General features: G+C 41.0%; 1 protein-coding gene across 1 annotated transcript in view; it reads left to right on the top strand.

The window, feature by feature from the left end:
* The window catches only part of LOC112260280 (voltage-dependent R-type calcium channel subunit alpha-1E), a 92,669-nt gene that overhangs the window by 18,527 nt on the left and 49,365 nt on the right, over positions 1-24,777 (top strand). The window contains exons 3-5 of the mRNA XM_042327877.1: positions 11,537-11,640; positions 12,051-12,209; positions 20,877-21,067. Coding sequence (XP_042183811.1) covers positions 11,537-11,640; positions 12,051-12,209; positions 20,877-21,067 — 454 coding nt within the window. The remainder of the gene's footprint in view (positions 1-11,536; positions 11,641-12,050; positions 12,210-20,876; positions 21,068-24,777) is intronic.

Below are 24,777 nucleotides of genomic sequence, written 5' to 3'. Positions count from 1 at the left end.
TATATTATCCGTATCGTCGTTCAGCCACGTCTCGGTGAAACATAAGATATTTGAGTTTTTATTGTCCCGTTGGTAGGATAATCTTAATCGTAGGTCATTCATTTTATTTTCCAATGATTGCACGTTAGTAAGAAGAACAGATGGCAGTGGGAGTTTACTCGCTCGCCTACGGATTCTCAGAGGGCAGCCTGACACTTTTCATACGCTTTTTCTTCAAGTAAATTATGGGGATCTGGACCTGTTCTAGTGAAAGCAGAACAGTTGAAGTCGGAAGTTTACATACACCTTAGCCAAATACATTTAAACTCAGTTTTCACAATTCCTGACATTTAATCAGAGTAAAATGCTGTGTCTTAGGTCAGTTAGGATCACCACTTTATTTTAAGAATGTGAAATGTCAGAATAATAGTAGAGAGAAAAATGTATTTCAGCTTTTATTTCTTTCATCACATTCCCAGTGGGTCAGAAGTTTACATACACTCAATTAGTATTTGGTAGCATTACCTTTAAATTGTTTAACTTGGGTCAAATGTTTAGGGTAGCCTTCCACAAGCTTCCCACATTTTTAAAATAAAGGTAAAATAATTGTTATTTTTTTAAAACAGCTGGTGTAGCTGAGTCGGATTTGTAGGCCTCCTAGCTCGCACATGCTTTTTCAGTTCTGCCCACAAATTTTCTATAGGATTGAGGTCAGGGCTTTGTGATGGCCACTCCAACACCTTGACTTTGTTGTCCTTAAGCCATTTTGACACAACTTTGGAAGTATGCTTGGGGTCATTGTTCATTTGGAAGACCCATTTACGACCAAGCTTTAACTTCCTGACTGACGTCTTGAGATGTTGCTTCAATATATCCATATAATTTTCCTACCTAATGCTGCCATGTACTGTATTTTGTGAAGTGCACCAGTCCCTCCTGTAGCAAAGCACCCCCACAACATGATGCTGCCGCCCCCATGCTTCACGGTTGGGATGTTGTTTTTAATCGGCCCAGCCTCCCCCTTTTTCCTCCAAACATAACGATGGTCATTATGGCCAAACAGTTCCATTTTTGTTTCATCACACCAGAGGACATTTCTCCAAAAAGTACGATCTTTGTCCACCATGTGCAGTTGCAAACTGTAGTCTGTCTTTTTTTATGGCAGTTTTGGAGCAGTGGCTTCTTCCTTGCTGAGCGGCCTTTCAAGTTATGTCAATATAAGGACTCGTTTTACTGTGGATACTTCCTCCTGCATCTTCATAAGGTCCTTTGCTGTTGTTCTGTGATTGATTTGCACTTTTTGCACCAAAGTACGTTCATCTCTTGGAGACATAACGTGTCTCCTTCCGGAGCGGTACGGCTGCGTGGTCCCATTTTGCTTATACTTGCGTACTATTGTTTGTACAGATGAACGTGGTACCTTCAGGCGTTTGGAAATTGCTTCCAAGGATGAACCAGACTTGTGGAGGTCTACAATTTTTTTTCTGATGTCTTGGCTGATTTCTTTTGATTTTCCCATGATGTCAAGCTGAGGTTTGAAGGTAGGCCTTGAAATACACCCACAGGTACACCCCCAATTGACTCAAATGATGTCAATTAGCCTATCAGAAGCTTCTAAAGCCATGACATAATTTTCTGGAATTTTCCAAGCTGTTTGAAGGCACAGCCAACTTCGTGTATGTAAACTTCTGACCCACTAGATTTGTGATACAGTGAATTATAAGTGAAATAATCTGTCTGTAAACAATTGTTGGAAAAATTACTTGTGTCATGCACACAGTAGATGTCCTAACTGACTTGCCAAAACTATAGTTTCTTAACAAGAAATTTGTGGAGTGGTTGAAAAATGAGTTTCTATGACACCAACCTAAGTGTATGTAAACTTCCGACTTCAACTGTATATCCGTCTCGTAGGACTCTTTAACAACCTGTTGAGGCGAGGGGTTCCCCTACGGGAACTCCACCCCCCCCGTTCAGCTGAAAAGGTGGCGCAGGGAATGCAAAAATATTCTTTAGAAATATTTAACCTCCACACATTAACAAGTCCAATACCTCAAATGAAAGATAAACACCTTGTTCATCTACCCAGCGTGTCAGATTTTTAAAATGTTTTACGGCAAAAACGCAACATATATTTATGTTAGACCACCACCAAACCAAAGAAAAAACGTAGCCATTTTTTCCAGCAAAAGATAGAAATCGCAAAAGCAGGATTTAAAAAAAAAATCAATCACTAACCTCTTGAAAATCTTCATCAGATGACAGTCATATGACATGTTACACAGTACATTTATGTTTTGTTCGATAATATGCATTTTATATCCATAAATCTCGGTTTACATTGCCACCATCCATGTTCAGGAAATCCTCCAAAATATCCGGGGGAATTATAGAAAGCTACGCCAGATAACAGAAATACTCATCATAAACTTTGACTAAAGATACATGTTCTACATATAATTAAAAAGATACACTGGTTCTTAATGCAACCGCTGTGTCATATTTTTTTTTACGTTACAGAAAAAGCCTAACATTGCAATAATCTGAGACAGCGCTCAGACTTAACAATATTTCTCCGCCATGTTGGAGTCAACAGAAATACAAAATTACAACATAAATATTCCCTTACCTTTGATCTTTCATCAGAATGTAGTGCAAGGAGTCCTAGTTCAACAATAAATCGTTTTGTTTCATAATGTTCAATTCTAGTGTCCAAGTAGCAGCATTTGCTACCACTTTCAGCTCAAATGTCCAAAAAATGACTTCTGGTCCAGGATAACTTCCAAATTACATATTACAGGTCGACGAAACTGGTCAAACTAAGTGCAGAATCAATCTTCAGGATGTTATAATCATATAGATTCAATAGCATTCCAACCGGATCATTTGTTTTCATCTGGGGCTGATTGGAACAGCCGAAGCACTCAAACGCGAACGCGCCTCAACAAAATGGAAATCTTTTGCGACACCTACTACTTTCCTTCCCATTAGGTCAAAGTTAACAGCAAATGCTCCATTACACTTTCTACTGAATGAGGACATCTAGTGGAAGACGTAGGAAGTGTTTCCAGATCCATAACTGGTTGGGAAGGGAGGGGGCGATGACGTCAAAGTTGCCCCAACTTTCAGGATTTCAAAACTAGTTTGGAAGATTGCCTGCCCTGTGAGTTCTGTTATACTCACAGATATAATTCAAACGGTTTTAGAAACTTCAGATTGTTTTCTATCCAATATTAATAATAATATGCATATATTAGCAATTTAGGACAGATTTTGATGCAGTTCACTATGGGCACGCAATTCATCCAAAGGGGAAATACTGCCCCCTATCTCTAACAGGTTTTAAAGGAACGACTGTTCCAGTCCAGGTGGGTAATCGCTGTTCTGATGTCCAGAAGTTATTTTCGGTCATAAGAGACGGTAGCAGCTACATTATGTACAAAATATGTTTAAAAAAACAAGTTACACAAAATGCAAAAAACGAACAAAATAGCACAATTGGTTGGGAGAATGTAAAAGGTCAACCATGTTCTTCGGTGCCATCTTCAATAGACATAGACTGACCAGGTGAATCCAGGTGAAAGCTATGATCCCTTAATGATGTCACTTGTTAAATCCACTTCAATCAGCGTAGATGAAGGGGAGGAGACAGGTTAAAGAAGGATTTGTAAGTCTTGAGACAATTGCGACATGGATTGTGTATGTGTGCCATTCAGAGGGGGAATGGGCAAAACAAATTATTTAAGTGCCTTTGAACAGGGTATAGTAATAGGTGCCAGGCACCCTTAAAAAATATCCAGCCATGTAGTAAAAGGTCCCCTTTTCTGTCCTCTGCTCTTTGTCACCTTGCATTGTTTCAAAGTGGTAATGACCTAAATCAGTTTATATCCTCAGAGATAAAGGTGAAGGCAGATTAACCACATACAGTATTGAATTATCATCCTCTTGCCTTTGCTCAGTCTCTCTGTGGTCTCCTCTAAAAGCTGTAGTGCCCTGAACTAGAATAGATATGACCAGTATATTGAATTTAAGTAACCCATCTGGTCTCAGTGGTCAACATATACTGAATCTACAAAATATTAAGGACACCTGCTCTTTCTGTGACATACACTACTTGATGAAAAGTATGTGGACACCCCTTCAAATTAGTGGATTCAGCTATTTCAGCCACACCCATTGCTGAAAGGTGTATAAAATCGAGCACACAGCCATTTAATCTCTATAGACAAACATTGGCAGTAGAATGGCCCTTACTGAAGAGCTCAGTGTCTTTCAACATGGCACCGTCACAGGATGCCACCTTTCCAACAAGTCAGCTTGTCAATTTTCTGCCCTACTAGAGCTGCCCCGGTCAACTGTGCTGTTATTGTGAAGTGGAAATGTCTAAGAGCAACAACAGCTCAGCCTCTAAGTGGCAGGACACACAAGCTCACAGAACAGGACCGCCGAGTGCTGAAGCTCGTTACACATAAAAATTGCCTGTCCGGCCTCCCGGGTGGTGCAGTGGTCTAGGGCACAATCGCAGCACGATTGTAAGGCTCTGATTGTCCAAAATGGTTATGATGAGTCTTCGTCTCTTGTCCTTCTCTGTAGTTGTCCCGTATTTTTATTGATAATTTTTTTATTTAATCTTTTATTTAACCAGGTAGGCCAGTTGAGAACAAGTTCTCATTTACAACTGCGACCTGGCCAAGATAAAGCATACAGTGCGACACAAACAACAACACAGTTACACATGGAATAAACAAACATACAGTCAATAACACAATAGAAAAAATCTATATACAGTCTGTGCAAATGAGGTAAGATTAGGAGTATCAGGTGACTTGTTGTATAGTCATGAACTACAGAGTTGACTTTCCTTCCATTTACTCTTGAAGATGCTTCTTTGAAGATAGGCTAGCCAGCGTATCGATGGTTTCCCAGTGGGGTGATGAGAGCAGCATAATACGATGGTTTGAGCAGAGTAACAGAATGGACCTACTTAAATTTGCTTTCGAAGATACTTTACTTCGGACAGCTAATCAGCGTACCAGTGATTGTCCGGGTTGGTGAGTCTAACATCTCTACCTCATTTTGAGATTCAAAGTTCAAACCACTTTAAACGTGCAGCTGCAGCTTCACATGTTTCTGGTCTGATGTGCTTTTTCTTAACCCATCATTTATACAGTTTGCTCAAAAGGGGCTGTTTCGGCAGGCTGGCATGCAAACTTCCCTTAGATTTTATTGGGGGGGCTATCTGTTGTTCCATGTAGTGAATCTGTTATTAGTAGAACCCCCTTCCTCCCCTCTCCCGGCTTAGACAGGGCTTAGACTCTTATGGGTTAAACCAAATATTTTTTCTCTGAGCAATTGCATTAGTATAAAATAATATAATTTCCAATAATTTCCAATTAGTATTTGTATTATTCATTTTCTATACAGTCTGTTTTGCTCATCTTTATCAAGGGTGCCAATAATTTAGGAGATTACTGTATTTTCTATGTGGGTTATTTCATTTGTATCCAGCTGAAAGGGAAACCAGATTGCTGTACTGTAAATCTTTACTACAGTTTGTCTTCAATTTACCTCTTAATCAGACAAACAAAGACAGATGGTATCTGCCAAGGATAATTAACATCTATAGCATCCCAAATTATCTCTCTGTCATTTGATTCCCTGTGGTGTTTGTTTGTGGAAAAGCAATTTTAAGGTAACTCCCTGTTCTCCCATTTCTTGTATGAATGTGTGCTGTTGTCATTGTTTTGGAGCCACAGTGTTTCACTGGGACAAAAGGTATTTACTGAAATGTACCCGCAGGGAGCATCAAATGGCCCATTGTGGTGAAATTGCCTTTTCACTTCTGCAGGATGCCTTCTCTAACTCCTTTGAAGTTTATACAGAGCTAAACATTTTTCATTATTGGCTGTAGTATCTGTGACAAGCAACTAAATTGAACAAATTGATATCCAGGGTGTAAAGGGGAGTACTGTAGATAGATGGGCTGTGTTTGGGGGACACTGAGATCAAATGTGCCTAGGCACATGGAGGTGGTACAGGCTCACTGCTGCTACACACACATCATCATGTCCTTTGATAGCTGCCCACTCCTGGACTTTCAGAAAGGGCTGGCATCCCTGGGTGTAGATCAAGTTCCCACATGCTGGGTCAGTCAGAGCCTGAGACCCCATGCAATAAAAGGTTTTCATTTAGCAGCAGCAGGTAGCCAAGTGGTTAGAGCGTTGGGCCAGTAACTGGAAGGTTCCTGGATTGAATCCCTGAGCTGACAAGGTAAAAATCTGTCCTTCTGCCCCTGAACAAGGCAGTTAACCCACTGTTCCCCAGTAGGCCATCATTGTAAATAAGAATTTGTCCTTAACTGACTTTGCTAGTTTAATAAAGGTTCATGAAAAAAAGTGACATGGTGTTATCCCTGCAGTTGTATTATGCATTAGCTCTGGTCCAGGGGTGAGGCCAGGGTCGTAGGTTCCTCATGATACAGAGAGATGTGAAGAAGTCTTTATCATCAGAGATGATGAAATGAAAGGCCCTTTGAAGTTTGCATGTGGTGGTTACGCAGTGGAGGAAGAGTGTGCATTACCTCACCCTGCTGGGTAAGTATGGAGTGCAATGTAGCGTTGTAGGCTCCTAAGTGATACGGTAACCTCTGGCGTAAGATGCCTGAGAATACAATTTGTTTCTAAGAAAACATGATTTCATCATGGCATCCTGGTGTAACATAAACTGTGTTTCACACAGATGGCTGCCAGAGAGAAAATGCTCATCCAGATAGATTCAGAACTGTTTAAGGTGCTTAGAAACTGTCACGTGTCAGTGTTTTCTGACTATAAATACACAGTGATATAATTCACATAACACATTGAATGGTACTTTATTTTGTGTTATAAAAGTTAACCTACATTCTGAGAATAGACAAATATTTTCCACAAAATGAAGTGATGAATATGAACGCAAGCGGATTACAAGATGTCTAGATGCACTTCTCCTTTATAAGGTACAAATATTGGTAATGAGCTCCTATGAAATCCCCAGTGAATCTATGCCCAAGGCTTAGCACAGTGTTTGGAAATAATCAGCAAGCTCCAGTTTACTAATGTCAAATCGAGGTGCAATCCTTAACACTTTTGCATCTCTGTTGTCTAACTGTCCTTAGGTGTCTGTCACCAGCTGTCCGAATTGGATGTGTGACAATTAGCTAAGTGTTTGCTCTTTAGCCAAGATGAATAATAGATCTGGTGAATGATTGATAAGACACAGCGTAAAAGGAACAGGGTTGATGAGGGTTGATGAGAGACTATACAGTAGAGTACACACACTATTGAACACACTATTGAATGTGGCCAACATATACATTGTACACAATACAGTAATGTTTAGCTATATTTTTTACTGGTCCATATGTCTTATTAGTGATTGGCTATGTCTTCGAGAGTCTTGGATTCCCCACCACCATATCTGGTCACCACGATCACACAAAGTCTTGCCATGTGAGTCAGAAATAGGGTATTGCATTTTGGATGTAGAGTTGTTTTTGTGACTAGTGTGGGCAGGATGTTATCATGAGAACAGCCCAGGGTCAGGTTGACTGACTGACTGAGGCAGACAGGGTTTGTTGTCTCTGTCTCAGGCTATAAAGGGGCCCAGCAGCATGCTCCACACAGCGCACCATCATGGGCAAACATAACGGGTGTCTTGTAGAAACAGTGACGGCACAAAGGTAGACCTTAGTTACAGCGATTTATCAAAAGCAAAGATGTCAATGATACAGCTGAACTCTCCATGTCCTCAAGATGAAAGTTGTCAGTTAGATAACTTCCTAACCTAGATTTGGCCTCGAGAATTGACAGCTGTCTATCATTTGACATAATGCTAGTGACAGGTGTCAACCATGTCATGATATTGATAGCATTATGACTTATGTATTACAGATGAAGGATTGTCATTTGAGCACCCTATTGCTGGATAACGTTTCTGAAATGCAGCTATTGTATTTGTAGTGTATTTCAGGTTTAAAAGGCTTCCGAAGTTTGTAATTTTCACTTTGAAATAGACTTGATTTTCCCTTACAAAAAATGTATCAAACCCTATAAAAATGTCTATTAATGTCACGACTTCTGCCGAAGTTGATGCCTCTCCTTGTTCGGGCGGTGCTCGGCGGTTCGACGTCACCGGTCTTCTAGCCATCATTGATCTATGTTTCATTTTCCATTGGTTTTGTCTGGTCTTCTTACACACCTGGTTCCAATCCCATTCATTACCTGTTGTGTATTTAACCCTCTGTTTCCCCTCATGTCCTTGTCAGAGATTGTTTATTGTTATGTTCATGTTTTATGGATTGGTGTGCGGAGGGTTTTTGTACCCACATTTATTTTACTATGGACTTTGGTTTTGGAGTTTGTTTAAATTATTAAAATACTCCATTTATACCAAGTTTAATTCTCCTGCGCTTGACTTCCCTGCCACCTACATACACGACGTGACAATTAATTATAATCTGCATAATAATTCATATTTCATGTTGCTGCAGGATTATTTTCCTCCTGTAGCAAACTGGCTCAAATTAAAGGGATATGTCGGGATTTTGGCAATGAGGTCCATCATGTACAATACTTCTCCAGAGTCAGATTAATTTGTGGATACCATCTTTATGTCTCTGTGTCCAGTATGAAGGAAGTTAGAGGTAGTTTCGCAAGTTAATGCTAACTCGTGTTAGTACAATGACTGAAAGTCTATAGGTATCTGCAGATACCTATAGATACCCTATTGCTAGTAGCGCTAGTTAGCAACTTCATTCAAACTGCACACGGAAAAATACAAATGGTATCCACAAGTTCATCTGACTCTGGGAAAGTAGATAACTTGGCCTCATTGCCAAAATCCCAAAGTATCCCTTTAAGATCCTACATCTGTACTTTATGTCACTGTCATGTGAAGTGTTATGGCAGTTACTTGTCTATGGATTTACAGTTGTGTCACATTGTTGACACCAGCAGATAATTATCAGACATGGAGAAGTATAGGATCAGTAATGAGTGTGAATTTTGCAGCTGAGTGCCAAAGTGAACAGCTTTTTTTTCTGGCATGATGTAGTAAAGTCAGTGACAGTAGATGTTCCCTGGCATGCAGTGAAACTGACAGTGGATTTGTCCTTACCCAGGCTTTGTGTTGCTGAGGTACTCCCACACTGCTCTGCTTTCTAGCACAAAGAAAGAGCCTCCATTCCTTCTAAAGCCTCCCACAGTGTCCTTACTCCTCACAGGGTTTTAACATGCCGCATTATGCTCCCAGGCTCCCAACGTTTTAAAAAACTAACGCCGTTGCCTCTGAATTTTGTTGTGTAAACTGTATTTGCTGAATGGAATACTCAATTGTAGAAATGTGCACCACCCACATAGATTTGCTCTTTATTTTATAATGCCTTCTGTTGAATGGGACTGGAAGGCTGTAACTTTGTCTCATCAAGCTCATGTACCTAGCCTACACGTGCACCTGCCCAGTGGCCACTCTCTCTGTCCACTAATATAGACCAGACTAGAATACAGCTCACCTGGCTGGCTTCTCACAAATCACATGGGTGTCTGCCTGAGCAGGAAGTCCATCAGCAGACTAAATGGGGATGACATTTTTAGCTCCTAGACCCCCCCCCCCGTCTCCATAACAACTAAAGAGCAGCCCAGATTTGGTAATGATTTGGTGAAGGGGAGGAGGCTCTGTCTGTTCTCAGCTCATCCCAGATGGAATAATATCATCTCTGTATGGATGTGCTATTTTAATAGTCTTAGTAGTAGTCTTAGTCTTAATTCAAATGGCTGACATCCCGGTGTCCTGACATCCTAGATGTGGCTAATCCTCACCAAAATATGTCTGTAGCTCTTCTTTTCAGACCATGATTGGATCTGTGCCATATTCAACATAATCTGTATTATGTCTGTGTAACACATTTAACAGGACATTACAAAATTGAGATTTAGGCCTAACAATGGTTGAAAAAAGGGATCACTTCTATGTTTTATGACGTCATATCTACTGCAGCTGCATCATCCACAACACTGCCGTGCTGTCAGATCTGGACAAAGAGAGGGGAAGGGCAGAAATGAACCAGGTCAAAAAGCAGTGGGAGGGGTGACCGTGGGTTGTCTAGATCTCCTATTATGGTGTGGAGTGGATCTCACTGGAAGTGTGTAAGAGAGAAAGGGGGTGAGGTGAAAATAGTGGGCGGAGGCTCTGTTCTCCCCCAAGTGTGCACAGCATAGTGCCACTATAACGTAGAGGAGAGAAGGAGTGATGAAGGAGGAAAGGAGGGGCCAGGATGCACCAGCCTCCTTTATGTCTATTGTACCTGCTGCACTGCATCTCCAATAAGTTGCCTCCTATTAGGAGGCACATCAAAGAAAGGATAACATTTGCATTTTATAATGAGCTGCTTCACATCTGTTCCAGGTACTAGCTGATATTTACTTGGAGCCTGTGGACTGCACCATTTATCCAGGGGGTAGAGAAAGACATCTAACAGGCTATTTTTTTTCTGAGCATGCGGGGGGGATGCTTTCCCATGTGAGCGGGAACGTATGCTCATGTGAGAGAGGGAACGCCCACTTACACAGACAGGAACCTTGTCTCTCTCTCTTCCTCGTACTAGCTGCAGTCTTCATTTCCTAAATAGAATTTGTCAGTGCCTTCCTCCTACGCAGTGCAGACAAAAATAGGACTTGTTTTCTCCTGCATTCGCTGCCTGGTGTACCAGTGAAACCAGGTTGCTTGAACCCTAGAAGCCCCTTCCCCTCCCTGCTGCTCCTGAACCTTTTGAGTGGGTCACATCTTTAATGGCTGGTCTCATTGTACTCCAGTCTGATGAGAAAATATAACTAATGTGGTTAGCTGCACACATGTGACAGACGACTCAGATGATAAGATCCAGAGATGAAGTGCTAGGATAGCTGCCGAGTGTTAGCTTTAAACAGAATAGGAGCAGAATTACACCAATGGACCATTTCACTGAATTATTGATCTGTCAATCATGTTTCTTGAGTCTTGACCAATGCTATTTCATTGTTTTTAAGATTCAAGTATTACTCATTCATACATTTGTAAGTTATAGAAGCCAATAGCCTAATATCCTAAGGCACTACATCTCAATGAAATAGACAACAGTCCATGGTTCAAATCCAGGCTGTATCACATCTGGCTGTGATCGGGAGTCCCATAGGGCGGTGCACAATTGGCCCGGCTTTGCCTGAGTTTAATTAGAGACAATCGATGAAGTGTCATGTTTATTTGGGAAACTGATGTGATGAATACTACAAGTACTTTATCTACAAGTACCCCCCCCACTATGGGATAGGTTCAGTCATGATGGGTCCTGGATCTACACAAAGAAATGTATCATGCATTTCTTTGTATCATGCAATACCTGATTCAGACTCAGATAATGTTTCACATATTACATTCTCTTTGAAATATTAATGGGATATTAATGCTGTATAACTGATTTAATAATTATCTCTGTGGTGTGTGTGTGTGTGTGTGTGTGTGTGTGTGTGTATATATATATATGCAGGATTCTGGCCACAGCGGGAGCTCACATGAACATCCCAGTGGACCTGCGGACGCTGAGGGCCGTCCGTGTACTCAGACCCCTCAAACTGGTCTCTGGAATCCCCAGTGAGTAGCCTCCGCCACCAGATCACATATACTGGATGGATGTCCATGGATCTGCTCTGTCTATATATACAGTATATATTTGGAATTCTGTACCGTATATAGGTATCTTTACTTGTTCTTCTGGCGTTTGCAGTACATCTGTCCAACCTCATTTTGGAGTCTGTAAAGTTAATTCCTAATGAGTTATTTTGTTGGCAGACCACAACTGAGTCAAACTGAAAACCACTCCCAAAATGAGGATGGGCAACAATGTCTTCGTGGAAGTGTTGTATTATCCAAAGTGAGAGTGCTGACACTATCTGCTCTAAGTGGTTCCCACACTTCCCATCCATAATTGTTTGGAGTTGTGACTCATTGTTGGCACTGACGACACATGACGGTTGTCTCTCTATCTCTCTGTGTGTGACCAGGCCTGCAGATAGTCCTGAAATCTATCATGAAAGCCATGGTGCCGCTGCTCCAGATTGGCCTGTTGCTCTTCTTCGCCATTCTCATGTTTGCCATCATCGGCCTGGAGTTCTACAGCGGGAAGCTCCACAGCACCTGTCTGCCCATGCCCAATATCCTAGGTAAGACAGAACATGCGTCCTAAATGGCCACCCTATTCCCTTTGTAGTGCACCACATTTTGACCAGGGAATATATAGGGACCATTTGGGACATACTCAGACAGAGAGTGGGCTTTAGCGAGATCCCCTTACGTCTACAGTAATCCAGGGCACTCAATGTTCTGCATATCAATTTGGGATGCTTCTGTAGCAGTCGGTGTCACTTTATATGAGGCTGAATCTGTTGTGTTTTTATATACCTTTACTTTGCATATAGCCTATGCTTGCATAATTAAACACCTAGCTTCAATGAATCTTTTTAACACCTACATTAATATCGTGCTGAGGTGATCATTAACTCTGTTATATGTAAACATTTCGGGTACATCATCATAAACATTCTTCAAGCTGATCATTTCTCAGCAGGCTTATACTGCACTGTGTCTATACAATGAGCAGATGATTATTTTCTGCGAGGCTTCCCTCAGTCAGCTGTAATGATAGGCTACACAAACGTCCTGTAATGGTTCACTGTTGTTTCCTCCCACCCGCCCGCCCAGTGGACTGAATGATGGTCCGGCTGATAATAGCTGGGTCGTTCCACCAAATCGGTGCCTTGTTTTGGGAAGTGTAACTTCTGTCATAAACATTCTGTCATGAAGAGCACATGTTCAACTTCATAAAAAAACTTGTTTTCCCCATCTCAAGAGGGTAAATATAAAAATGACTTTAGTAATTGCCTATTAAGTGACAAATAAAGTAACCGTGTTGACTGTAACAGGGTTGACGATTTCTTCTTAAATCAGCCAGAAATCCCCTTACGACAGGGGAAATGGAAGCTTGTAGTACGCAACAGGGAGTGGCAATTGAATGCAAGCTTCACAACAAAATCTGAAATTGTTAAAAGATTTCTAGCCTGTCTATAGGTAACAGGGTTGACGTGTTATGCTCGACCCACTCCGTTTTCCACCACAAAACACCAGAAAATGGCCAGAAAGAGTAGAACCAGTTCACCTGCTTTAACTCTATGATTTGACTAGTAGATGTTCAATGTTTCTTTAGATTTTTTTTTTAAGGAATAGAGTCACGATATTAAAAAGATAATTAAGTTCACATAACAGGGTTGACATGAAATAAATAATAATCTTCAGAAATTACTTTCACTACGCAACAAAATAGCTAGGGCTTTACAATTATGGTGGAACTTAAGTGGGTTAAAATCTTCCTAGAAGTGGCACAGGGTTGACAGAGGGACGGCACAGGGTTGACAGAGGGACGGCACAGGGTTGACAGAGGGACGGCACAGGGTTGACAGAGGGACGGCACAGGGTTGACAGAGGGACGGCACAGGGTTGACAGAGGGACATGTCACAATGCTGAATTTTGCACATTAACAAGCCTTTATTTATAAAAAAGGGATTTTAATGCTGTATAACTGATTTAATAATTCTCCATGTGATCTATATTAAAGGGCATTTCATGTAACGCTCGTCCTCTTCTTCTGACGAGGAGTAAGAGAGATTGGACAAATTTGCAGCGTGGAAGTGTCCATAACGTTACTTTATTAACAAGAACACTAAACTACAAAATAATAATGTGAAATACTGAAACAAACGAAACAGTCCCGTGTGGCACAAACACTAACACGGAAAACAAGCACCCACAACTCAAAAGTGAAACCAGGCTACCTAAGTATGGTTCTCAATCAAGGACAACGATTGACAGCTGCCTCTAATTGAGATCCATACCAGGCCAAACACAGAAATCCCAAATCATAGAAAAAAGAACATAAACAACCCACCCAACTCACGCCCTGACCATACTAAAACAAAGACATAACAAAAGAACTAAGGTCAGAACGTGACAATTCAATTTATATAACATACTTTTAAAATTCAATATTGGTGCACAATTTCTACTTAAAATACGCAAAAGGCACTCTTTTCTTGGAACGACCCAACTGTGTTACGCAACAGACCTGAAACACACAATACCATGCTTGGCTGCACCTGTAAGTGTAATCACAGCCACAATGACTGCCTATGTAATTAAACCCCACAATATAGCAGCTCAATACCTAGACTAATTATAAAGTCATAGATGTTATTGCCTCGCTGCACGGATAATGTTATAGTTAAGTGGGTTACACAGTTCTATTTACAAAGATCTACATAAAGGGTTAACGCCTGAACATAATTTGTTATTCAGGTAGTGTGGTCTTATAACAACCTTACTGTGGGATATTTTCCTTCAGTTTTTCACATGATAGGCATTGAGTTGTCACAGATAGAGAAGATAATGAAATTAGCTGTCCTCTCAACTGACATTTTCAAACAGATTGTCCTCACCTGATAAATACATAAACTCATCTTTTGTTCAATATCACTCATGGATTGACTTGGTCACAAAATGTCCTCTGATGTTGACAGACTGTTTCAGTCGATTGCTACATTAAAGAGTTATATAATGCATTCTAGTATTCCTTTACTGCATTTCAAAGATATTAGATTTAATACAGTATCTAACTGTATCTCAAAGAGTGCCACCAACTAGCGATGGACTCCGCTAGCGGTGCCAGTTTAGATATAGGTACAATCGGCCTGGGCCCTTGGGTTAGAAAGGTGAATGACCAGTAGGAGACAGATGTACAAAACACACATTTATTACCACACAACAGACAGACAGACAGACAGACAGACAGACAGACAGACAGACAGACAGACAGACAGACAGACAGACAGACAGACAGACAGACAGACAGACAGACAGACAGACAGACAGACAGACAGACAGACAGACAGACAGACAGACAGACAGACAGACAGACAGACAGACAGACAGACAGACAGACAGCAATATGAAGTGAATTTATGGAATAGGTGAAAGAGCTTGTGTTGTCATCCACACAATAACACAGGGTTAGGAAGTCCAGGGTGGAGGATTTGTATTTGTATTTTGTATTTATTATGGATCCCCATTAACTGTTGCCAAGGCAGCAGCTACTCTTCCTGTGGTCCGGCAAAATGAAGGCAGTTATACAATGTTAAAAATATTACAATACATTGATTACAGAATTCACAACACACTAAGTGTGAGCCCTCAGGTCCATACTCCACTACCACGTATCTACAACACAAGATCCATGTGTGCGTGTGTGTATAGTGCGTATGTTATCATCAAATCAAATCAAATGTATTTATAAAGCCCTTCTTACATCAACTGATAGCTCAAAGTGCTGTACAGAAAACCAGCCTAAAACCCCAGACAGCAAGCAATGCAGGTGTAGAAGCACAGTGGCTAGGAAAAACTCCCTAGAAAGGATAAAACCTAGGAAGAAACCTAGAGAGGAACCAGGCTATGAGGGGTGGCCATTCCTCTTCTGGCTGTGCCAGGTGGAGATTATAACAGAACATGGCCAAGATGTTCAAATTTTCATAAATGACCAGCATGGTCAAATTATAATAATCACAGTAGTTGTTGAGGGTGCAACAGGTCAGCACCTCAGGAGTAAATGTCAGTTGGCTTTTCATAGCCGATCATTGAGAGTATCTCTACCGCTCCTGCTGAGTTGAAAACAGCAGATCTTGGACAGGTAGCACGTCTGGTGAACAGGTCAGGGTTCCATAGCCGCAGGCAGAACAGTTGAAACTGGAGCGGCAGCACGGCCAGATGCCAGGTAGTCCTGAGGCATAGTCTTAGGGCTCAGGTCCTCCAAGAGAAATAAAAAAAGAAAGAGAGAGAGAAAAAGAGAATTAGAGAGAGCATACTTAAATTCACACGGGACACCGGATAAGACAGGAGAAATACTCCAGATATAACAGACTGACACTAGCCCCCCGACACATGAACTACTGCAGCATAAATATTGGAGGCTGAGACAAGAGGGGTCAGGAGACACTGTGGCCCCATCCGATGATACCCCTGGACAGGGCCAAAAAGGCAGGATATAACCCCACCCACTTTGCCAAAGCACAGCCCCCACACCACTAGAGGGATATCTTCAACCACCAACTTACCATCCTGAGACAAGGCCGAGTATAGCCCACAAAGATCTCCTCCACTGCACAACCCAAGGGGGGATGCCAACCCAGACAGGAAGATCACATCAGTGACTCAACCCACTCAAGTGACGCACCCCTCCTAGGGACGGCATAGAAGAGCACCAGTAAGCCAGTGACTCAGCCCCTGTAACAGGGTTAGAGGCAGAGAATCCCAGTGGAGAGAGGGGAACCGGCCAGGCAGAGACAGCAAGGGCGGTTCGTTGCTCCACTGCCTTTCCGTTCACCTTCACACTCCTGGGCCAGACAATTTCTCCCAGCCAATCATCAGTAATTTGTGTAAGTGCTGTGCTTGTTGAATGTCCTTCCCTATAAGCGTGCTGAAAGTCTGTTGTAAAATAGCATTGTATCTGGTTAAACACTATTTTTCCCAAAACTTTACTAAGGGTTGGTAACAGGCTGATTGGTCGGCTATTTGAGCCAGTAAAGGGGGCTTTACTATTCTTGGGTAGTGTTAGGTTTGTTCCTTTCCTCCTTGTCAATCATCATTGGCTCATTGGTGAAATTAGCATTATGACAATATCTTTAATTAAATCATTCAAAAACCTTTATTAATGCAATTTCAGACAGAAGTTGACAAACAGGAACATAGCACGAATGTTGCTGAGTAAGTTCTGCATCAAACACAAGGTCTCAAGTTGTTTTATTAAACCGAAGTCCCGCCTTAGTGATGTCACTGACTACGTCATTACCTTTTTACTCCTGAGACCATAACCCTGCATCCATAGCTATACAACATAAAGTTTCAGTGTTTATCTAAAAGCTAGGCAATAAATGTCCCCTCCCCAAAGTGGATTTATTGTGAAATGTCTGAGTAGTCTCTTATCTCCCACACTCCCCTGCAGAGTTCTGTCTCAGTCACACATTATAAGAGAGAGAAAGAGAAAACAACTGTGGAACAATTCTAAAACTATATAATGAATATATATATATATATATATATATATATATATATATATATATATATATATTGTTAATCTGTAGGTTAGGACCCTATAAATGTAAGGAGTGTTGGGGTCTTATAACCCCTCCCATACTATTAATATAACATAAGCATAATCAATTATTCTAATACATCAAACATTTGTACAGCCCCAAATCATGACCCCTAGGTGAATCCTGACAGTAGTGGAGTGACTTTAGCTTCCCTCCAGGCCTGAGGGCACACACTTTCTAGTAGGCTTAAATTGAAGATATGGCAAATCCTCTGCTGAGCACATATCAAAGCTACAGGCTAAGGTTAAATCTAGACTTGGTTTCCTCTATCGTAATCACTCCTCTTTGACTCCAGCTGCCAAACTAACCCTGATTCAGATGGCCATCCGACCCTTGCTAGATTAAGGAGATGCAATTTATAGATCGGCAGGTAAGGGTGCTCTTCAGCAGCTAGATGTTCTTTACCATTCGGCCATCAGATTTGCCACCAATGCCCTTATAGGATGCATCACTGCACTCTATACTCCTCTGTAAACTGATCATCTCTGTATACCTGTTGCAAGACCCACTGGTTGATGCTTACTTATAAAACCCTCTTAGGCCTCACTCCCCCCTATCAGAGATATCTACTGCTGCCCTCATCCTCCACATATAACACCCGTTCTGCCAGTCACATTCTGTTAATGGTCCCCAAAACACCCACATCCCTGGATCGCTCGTCTTTTCAGTTCGCTGTAGCTAGCGACTGGAACGAACTGCAACAAACACTCAAACTGGACAATTTTAGCGCCATCTCTTTATTCAAATACTCAATCATGGACACTCTTACTGACAGTTGTGGCTGATTTACGTGATGTATTGTTGTCTCTACCTTCTTGCCCTTTGTGCTGTTGTCTGTGCCCAATAATGTTTGTACAATGTTTTGTGTTGCTACCATGTTGTTGTCATGTTGTGTTGCTACCATGCTGTGTTGTCATGTGTTGCTGCCATGCCTTCTTGTTGTCTTAGGTCTCTTTTTATGTAGTGTTGTAGTGTCTCTCCTGTCGTGATGTGATTTTTGTCCTATATTTTATTTTACATTTTTAACCCCAACCCCTGTCCCCGCAGGAGGCATTTTGCCTTTTGGTAGGCCGTCATTGTCAATAAGAATTGGTTCTTAACTGACTTGACAAGTTAAATAAAGGTTAAATAAAAAATAAAAAAATTAAAAAAATAGGTGTGGCAATATTTTCCGCTATTATCCTCAGTAATTGTCCATCCAGACCCCGGTGGCTTGTCATTGCTGATAGACAACAATACTTTTTTCACCTCTTCCACACTCACTTTACGGAATTCAAAATTACAATTCTTGTCTTTCATAATTTGGTCAGATATACTTGGATATGTAGTGTCAGCATTTGTTGCTGGCTTGTCATGCCTAAGTTTTCTAATCGTGCCAATTAAAAAATCTTTAAAGTACTTTGCATATCAGTCGGTTTTGTAATGAATGAGCCATCTGATTGAATGAATGAGGGAGCTGATTTGGCCTTTTTTCCCTAAATTTCATTGAAGGAGCTCAAAAGCTTTTTACTATGTGTCATTTTACTTGATGTCATTTATCTTTGTTTCATAGTGTAGTTTCTTCTTCTTTTTATTCAGTTTAGTCACATGATTTCTCAATTTGTAGTGCGTTTCCAATCGGTTGTGCAGCCAGACTATTTTGCCATTCCTTTTGCCTCATCCCTCTCAATCATAAAATGTTTCAATTCCTCATCAATCCACAGGGATGTAACAGTTTTTACAGTAATTTTCTTAATGGGTGCATGCTTATTAGTAACTGGGATAAGCAATTTCATAAATGTGTCAATGTAGCGTCTGGTTGCTCCTCATTACACACCACGGACCAACAAATATTCTTTACATCAACAACATAGGAATCACTACAAAATATATTATATTATCTCTTATACACTATATTAGGCCCTAGATATGGCTACTATATTGTGATCACTACATCCGATGGATCTGGATACTGCTTACAGGCACATTTCTGCAGCATTAGTAAAGATGTTGTCAATACGTGTTGATGATTTCATTTCTGTGCTGTTTGTAACTACCATGGTTGGTTGACTGGTAGCCTGAACCAGGTTGCAGGCACTGGTAACAGTTTGAAGCTTTTTCTTGAGTGGGCAGCTTGATGAAAGCCAGTCAATATTTAAATCACCCAGAAAATATACCTCTCTGTTGATATCACATACATTATCAAGTATTTCACACATATTATCCAGATACTCATTGTTAGCACTTGGTGGTCTATAGCAGCTTCCCACAATAATGGGATTTAGGTGAGACAAATAAACCTGTACCATATTACTTCAACAGTATTTAACATGATATCCTCGCTAATCTTTACAGGAATGTGATTCTGAATATGAACAGCAACACCTCCACTACTGGCATTTATTTTCTGTAAATGTTATAACCTTGTATTGCTACAGCTGTATCATCAAATGTATTGTCTAAGTGAGTTTCAAAGATAGTCAGAATATGAATGTCATCTGTTACTAGCAAGTTATTCATTTCACGAACCTTGTTTCTTAAGCTACATATGTTATGTGTGGGCTATTTTGAGGACTTTTCTGGGATGCCTGCTGGTTTTCATTGCTTTACTGGGAAGCTTAGCAGAAGTAGCTGTTCTCATGTTATTTATGTTAGTGTAGGGAAAGCTGCCCACAGTGTACTTCCTACTAGGGCACACAGCCTCAGTGCTAACAGCATGAATCTGGTGTATACAGTAGACACATGATTGCTGCATACAATAGCTGTAGGATCAGCAGAAGCATTCAGAACGACATAAATTAGGTTACTTACATTGTGTCTACCAATGCCCCTAGTATAATGTACATTTGCTAAAGCATTATGATGACTCAGTGACACAATGTTAGGGATTAACTGAGCTGGGCTTGGGTCATTGGTCAGGAAATATCCAGTATGAGTGTAGTTAAGGTGGTGAGATCTTGTGATCTGTCTCTCTGCACCTCTGTGTCCAACTAAAGCACATACTATGTTGGGGGGTTTGAGATCCCCACCAGGTACAGCCTGTGATTGGCTGACTAGGTCACATGACTCTAGCCAGGGGAGAGTGTTCTGGAATCATATCAAAGGTTTATTGGTTGCGTAAAAAGATTTGCAGATATTATCGCTGGTGCATTGAAATGCTTGTGTTTCTAGCTCTAATAGTGCAGCTGTAGTGTAATGTTTCAGATGATGTCATCATAAAGGTTATGTGGGGACCTCACTGTACAAGGGGGCCTTAGTTACCTGACTATTAGCTTTAGAGAGACAATTTATTATAATGACACATTGCACAAGTCAAATAGCATAATAATAACGTCATCTTTCAGGAAAGGACTTTTACACAGAGAGTTGCTACTGCTGCTCACTTCATTGATTGAGTCATGCATTACACTATAATCATCATATTGTGGTAGTTATTCATGCATCTCCGGTAGATGCGAGTCATTTCTCACAAGTGAGACATTTCTATAAAGTCATCCCATCTCTCATTGGAAAAACACGATTAGTGAGATTGATTTCTGGTTTGCATCCTTTTGTTAAATCTCCAGCCTAGCCTGCGGAGCATTTAATGGACTCTGACTCAATATGGTCATTATGAACCAGTTGAGGAAGTTCATTCTCTCTTGTCCCCCTGTCAGAGAATGAGACGGTGGACAAGTCTGAGTCAGAGTTCCCGTGTGGGGTAAGGAAGTGCCCTGACAAGTACACCTGCCATGACACCTGGATCGGCCCCAACGACGGCATCACCCAGTTTGACAACATCCTGTTTGCTGTGCTCACTGTCTTCCAGTGCATCACCATGGAGGGCTGGACCACCGTGCTCTACAACGTGAGTCACATCTGTTTCTCTATAACCATGTCCTGTCCTCTGAATGGGGAAAATAGGCCTATTATTTGACCTGGTTATGTCATCCTTTGATACATTGGTTTGATTTAGCCTTTGCTTGGTTGATTTGAATAAACCCTTTGCGTCATTGGGGACACAGACATTGTTGTACCTCTCCTTACCCTAGACACCTATTTTTACCAGTCATTACTAAAACTGTCTGATATTTGTTATGGGACGCACTCAAACATCCTTTTACAGCTGCTTCCCTGTTCTGTGTTTATGAACCCAATTGATTACACACTGTACTTGAGGAATTAAATGAATGAAGCATTACACAATGATACACACACAGCATATAGAGTGGAGTGTGTCTGTGCCAAGAGAGTAGGGTAATTAAGTGCAGTGAATGGGCTGCAAAGTGAGATCAGTTCAATTATACTCTTAATCTCCCAGTCACCTGCCTCCACTGCCTCACTACTACCCTCTTCCCACTGACCCTCCTTATTTAATCACACTCAATTACATCCTTAACACATGGGCATGATTTGGCAGAGCTGGGATGTTGCTGGCAGACATTTTAAGCTGATACTATTCTTTGAGTTATCAGTTGCACTCTTTATGCCAGATTGGAATCATTCAGACTGAGAACAATAATCAGTGAATTATCGTCAGGACAATAGTGAAATGATGATACCATTAAGAAAGTAATTTTAAGTGTGTTGGGACATACAGTACCCTGAGTGTACAAAACATTAGGAACACCTGCTCTTTCCATGACATAGACTGACCCAGTGAAACCAGTTAAAAGCTATGTAATGATGTAATTTGTTAAATCCTCTTCAATCAATATACATGAAGCGGAGGTGACAGGTTAAATCATTATTTGTCAGCCTTGATACAATTGAGACATGGATTGTGTATGTGTGCCATTCAGAGGTTGAATGGGCAAGACAAAAGATTTAAGTGCCTTTGAATGGGGTATGGTAGTAGGTGCCAGGCGCACTGGTTTGTGTCAAGAAATTTAACGCTGCTGGGTTCAACCGATTCCCGTGTGTATCAAGAAGGGCCCACCACCCAAAGGACACCCAGCCAACTTGACACAACTGTGGGAAGTATTGGATTCAACATGGGCCAGCATCCCTGTGGAACGATTTCATCACCTTGTAGCTTCCATGCCCTGACAAATTGAGGCTGTTCTGAGGGCAAAACGGGTTGCAACTCAATAGTAGCAAGGTGTTCCTAATGTTTTGTACACTCAGTGTACATTATACTGAGTGCAAATTCTTTTGACTGAATCCTCTGGAATTACTGCTCCATGCAGCAGATGGTTTCTGATTAGTTTTGTGGAAGCTAGTATGAGACTTTGATTCCATTCTGCTTTTCTCTCTCAGATTATGCAAGCAACATGAAATGACTGAGATGATGTTGTTGACACTACAGAGTATTGGGATGATTCTTGCATGTCTGATGGTTGCTTCACAACTTTTGATTTCCAATTCATCACACATTTTCTTGGGACTCTCCCTGATCTGATCTATATAGGATAGTAAGAATACTATCCTATATACTGTATATCATATATAAAGTTACTCTCCCCACCTGCTGCTGCCAGTTGTTCATATTATAGTATACGAAGCATAACACTGCCTCAATATTATACTGTACCTCAATTCATTAAATACAACATGTAAAGGGACCAGTGGCTGGACTGGGAGGAGCAGTTGTATTAGCGTATCAAGGACCAGGTTAAGAGTTTACTCCTCCTGTTCTCCATACATACATCACATTCTGTTTGAGTGAGATGATGTCACCAAGCATTTTCCTCAGCACATCCCAGTACCAAGCTACCAATACTGTACCTGGCTGGTGATATGTTGCAGAAGGCATTGTCTATTTCAGGAGGAGCTCAGACAGACAGTGTAGTAATTCCCTGATCTGATCATGTGCCTGCCCAACTCAAACAAACTCAATCATGTTACCCTCTACCTCCCTCTACCTCCCTCGGCTCTTTCCCCACTTCATGGTAATATTACAGTGGAGTAGTTGTCACTGTGAATGTGAAAGGCAGTCTATTGAAATCTCTGATGCTCGTTAATGATGGTGATGCAAAACAATGTAATAAAACCTCCAATCCATTCATGCCTAGGGCTATTAGTAACTGGACATCAGCAGGTGCCAACGTATGGTGAATACCTTCATTTAGAAATAAAAAAAACACAACTATGTTGATAGCATAAACTAAAACTGTAACATTTTAAACAGGATAGCAAGAGCATTTTGTCAGCTTGTTCCTCGTGATTTTCTTTTCAGAGCCAGAATCAATTAGCTGCCAATCCACGACTGTTGAAGTCCCCTGGCCTTGTGTTGGCGAAAGGACTCCGTTGCGGACACAAGGACATAATTTGATCAAAATGCTAATTTGATAATGAAATTGCCTGGGTGTTTACTACACAGGAGAGCATGCTTGCCATAGGCTATTTAAAAAATACATTAAAAAATGTATTTCACCTTTATTTAACCAGGTAGGCCAGTTGAGAACAAGTTCTCATTTGCAACTGCGACCTGGCCAAGATAAAGCATAGCAGTTCGACACATACAACAACACAGAGTTACACATGGAATGAACAAAACATAGTCAATAACAATATAGCTAGACAACCTCTGGAAACCACTGATTTCACCAGGGAATCATGCAGTTACAATCATAGATACCCTGGGATTGAGATTCACAGGAATATTACCTTAACACATCTTCAGTAAGGTAATGGAAAATACATTTGATTGATTTGAATTAAAGATGTACTTTTCACTGCTTGGCTACCAGTGTAGCACAGTTTATGGTTGGCCTACCCACAGAGCATAGATTCCAGGCCATACTTTCTGCTCACTGCTTTCATGGTTCTTTATTTAAGTTGATGGAAGCAGATTTAGTGCTGCCTTGATTGTATTATGTTGACATACATTATGGTGAATGGAATTTATTATGGAGTGAAGAAAGACAGTGGAAGGAGAGAATGTGAGCCTGCTCTGGTTAAAAAGGCCCGCAGACTCTCTAATACTGTTTGCTGTTTCATATTCCTTTCTACAGGAACACACACCGTATGCACGTACTGTACACAGACACACACACTCAGTCAAACATACACGTGCACACAGACTCTGACTCATTCAGTAAGTCACTCACAAACAAACCATGCCACCCACTTCATTGCATTCTGCTAAAACAAAGTTGAGTACACATGCTTCTCTTTTCTATTGTTTTCATTGCATTCTCTGATACAGAATCCACTTACTGTCGTACCTGATCCACTCTCCCCTCTCATGTTGGCCCAGAGCTAATCAATACTATTTCTCTCTGTCTCTTATTTAACACAGGTGAACTTGGTTTTCAGTTTCAGATTTTCCCAGTATCTACACTATAGTCCTGTATTATGTTCCCGAAGTTCAGATTCAAATTCCATTACGATTTTTGAAGAATCGTGGACAAGGGAACATGTCACATGGAGGTAGAGAACAGAATAGGCTCCCTGGCCTCAGTAAGTAAGAGAGAGATAAGAGAGATGTGTGTAACTGTGAGACTGGGGATGTGCGTTTGAACTCTGTTTCATTCCTGTAGTCAGTCAGCTAGCCTCTGCCTAGCTCATGACTGTGGTACATCCTAATAGCTTGTTAAAAACTACCACTGTCTGACAAAGCCCTGAGCTCCCCAA

The sequence above is a fragment of the Oncorhynchus tshawytscha genome, linkage group LG01, assembly GCF_018296145.1.
Source record: "Oncorhynchus tshawytscha isolate Ot180627B linkage group LG01, Otsh_v2.0, whole genome shotgun sequence".
Lineage (NCBI taxonomy): Eukaryota > Metazoa > Chordata > Actinopteri > Salmoniformes > Salmonidae > Oncorhynchus > Oncorhynchus tshawytscha.
Note: the sequence above shows the minus strand (reverse complement) of the source record. Positions and strands in the feature narration are given on the sequence as shown.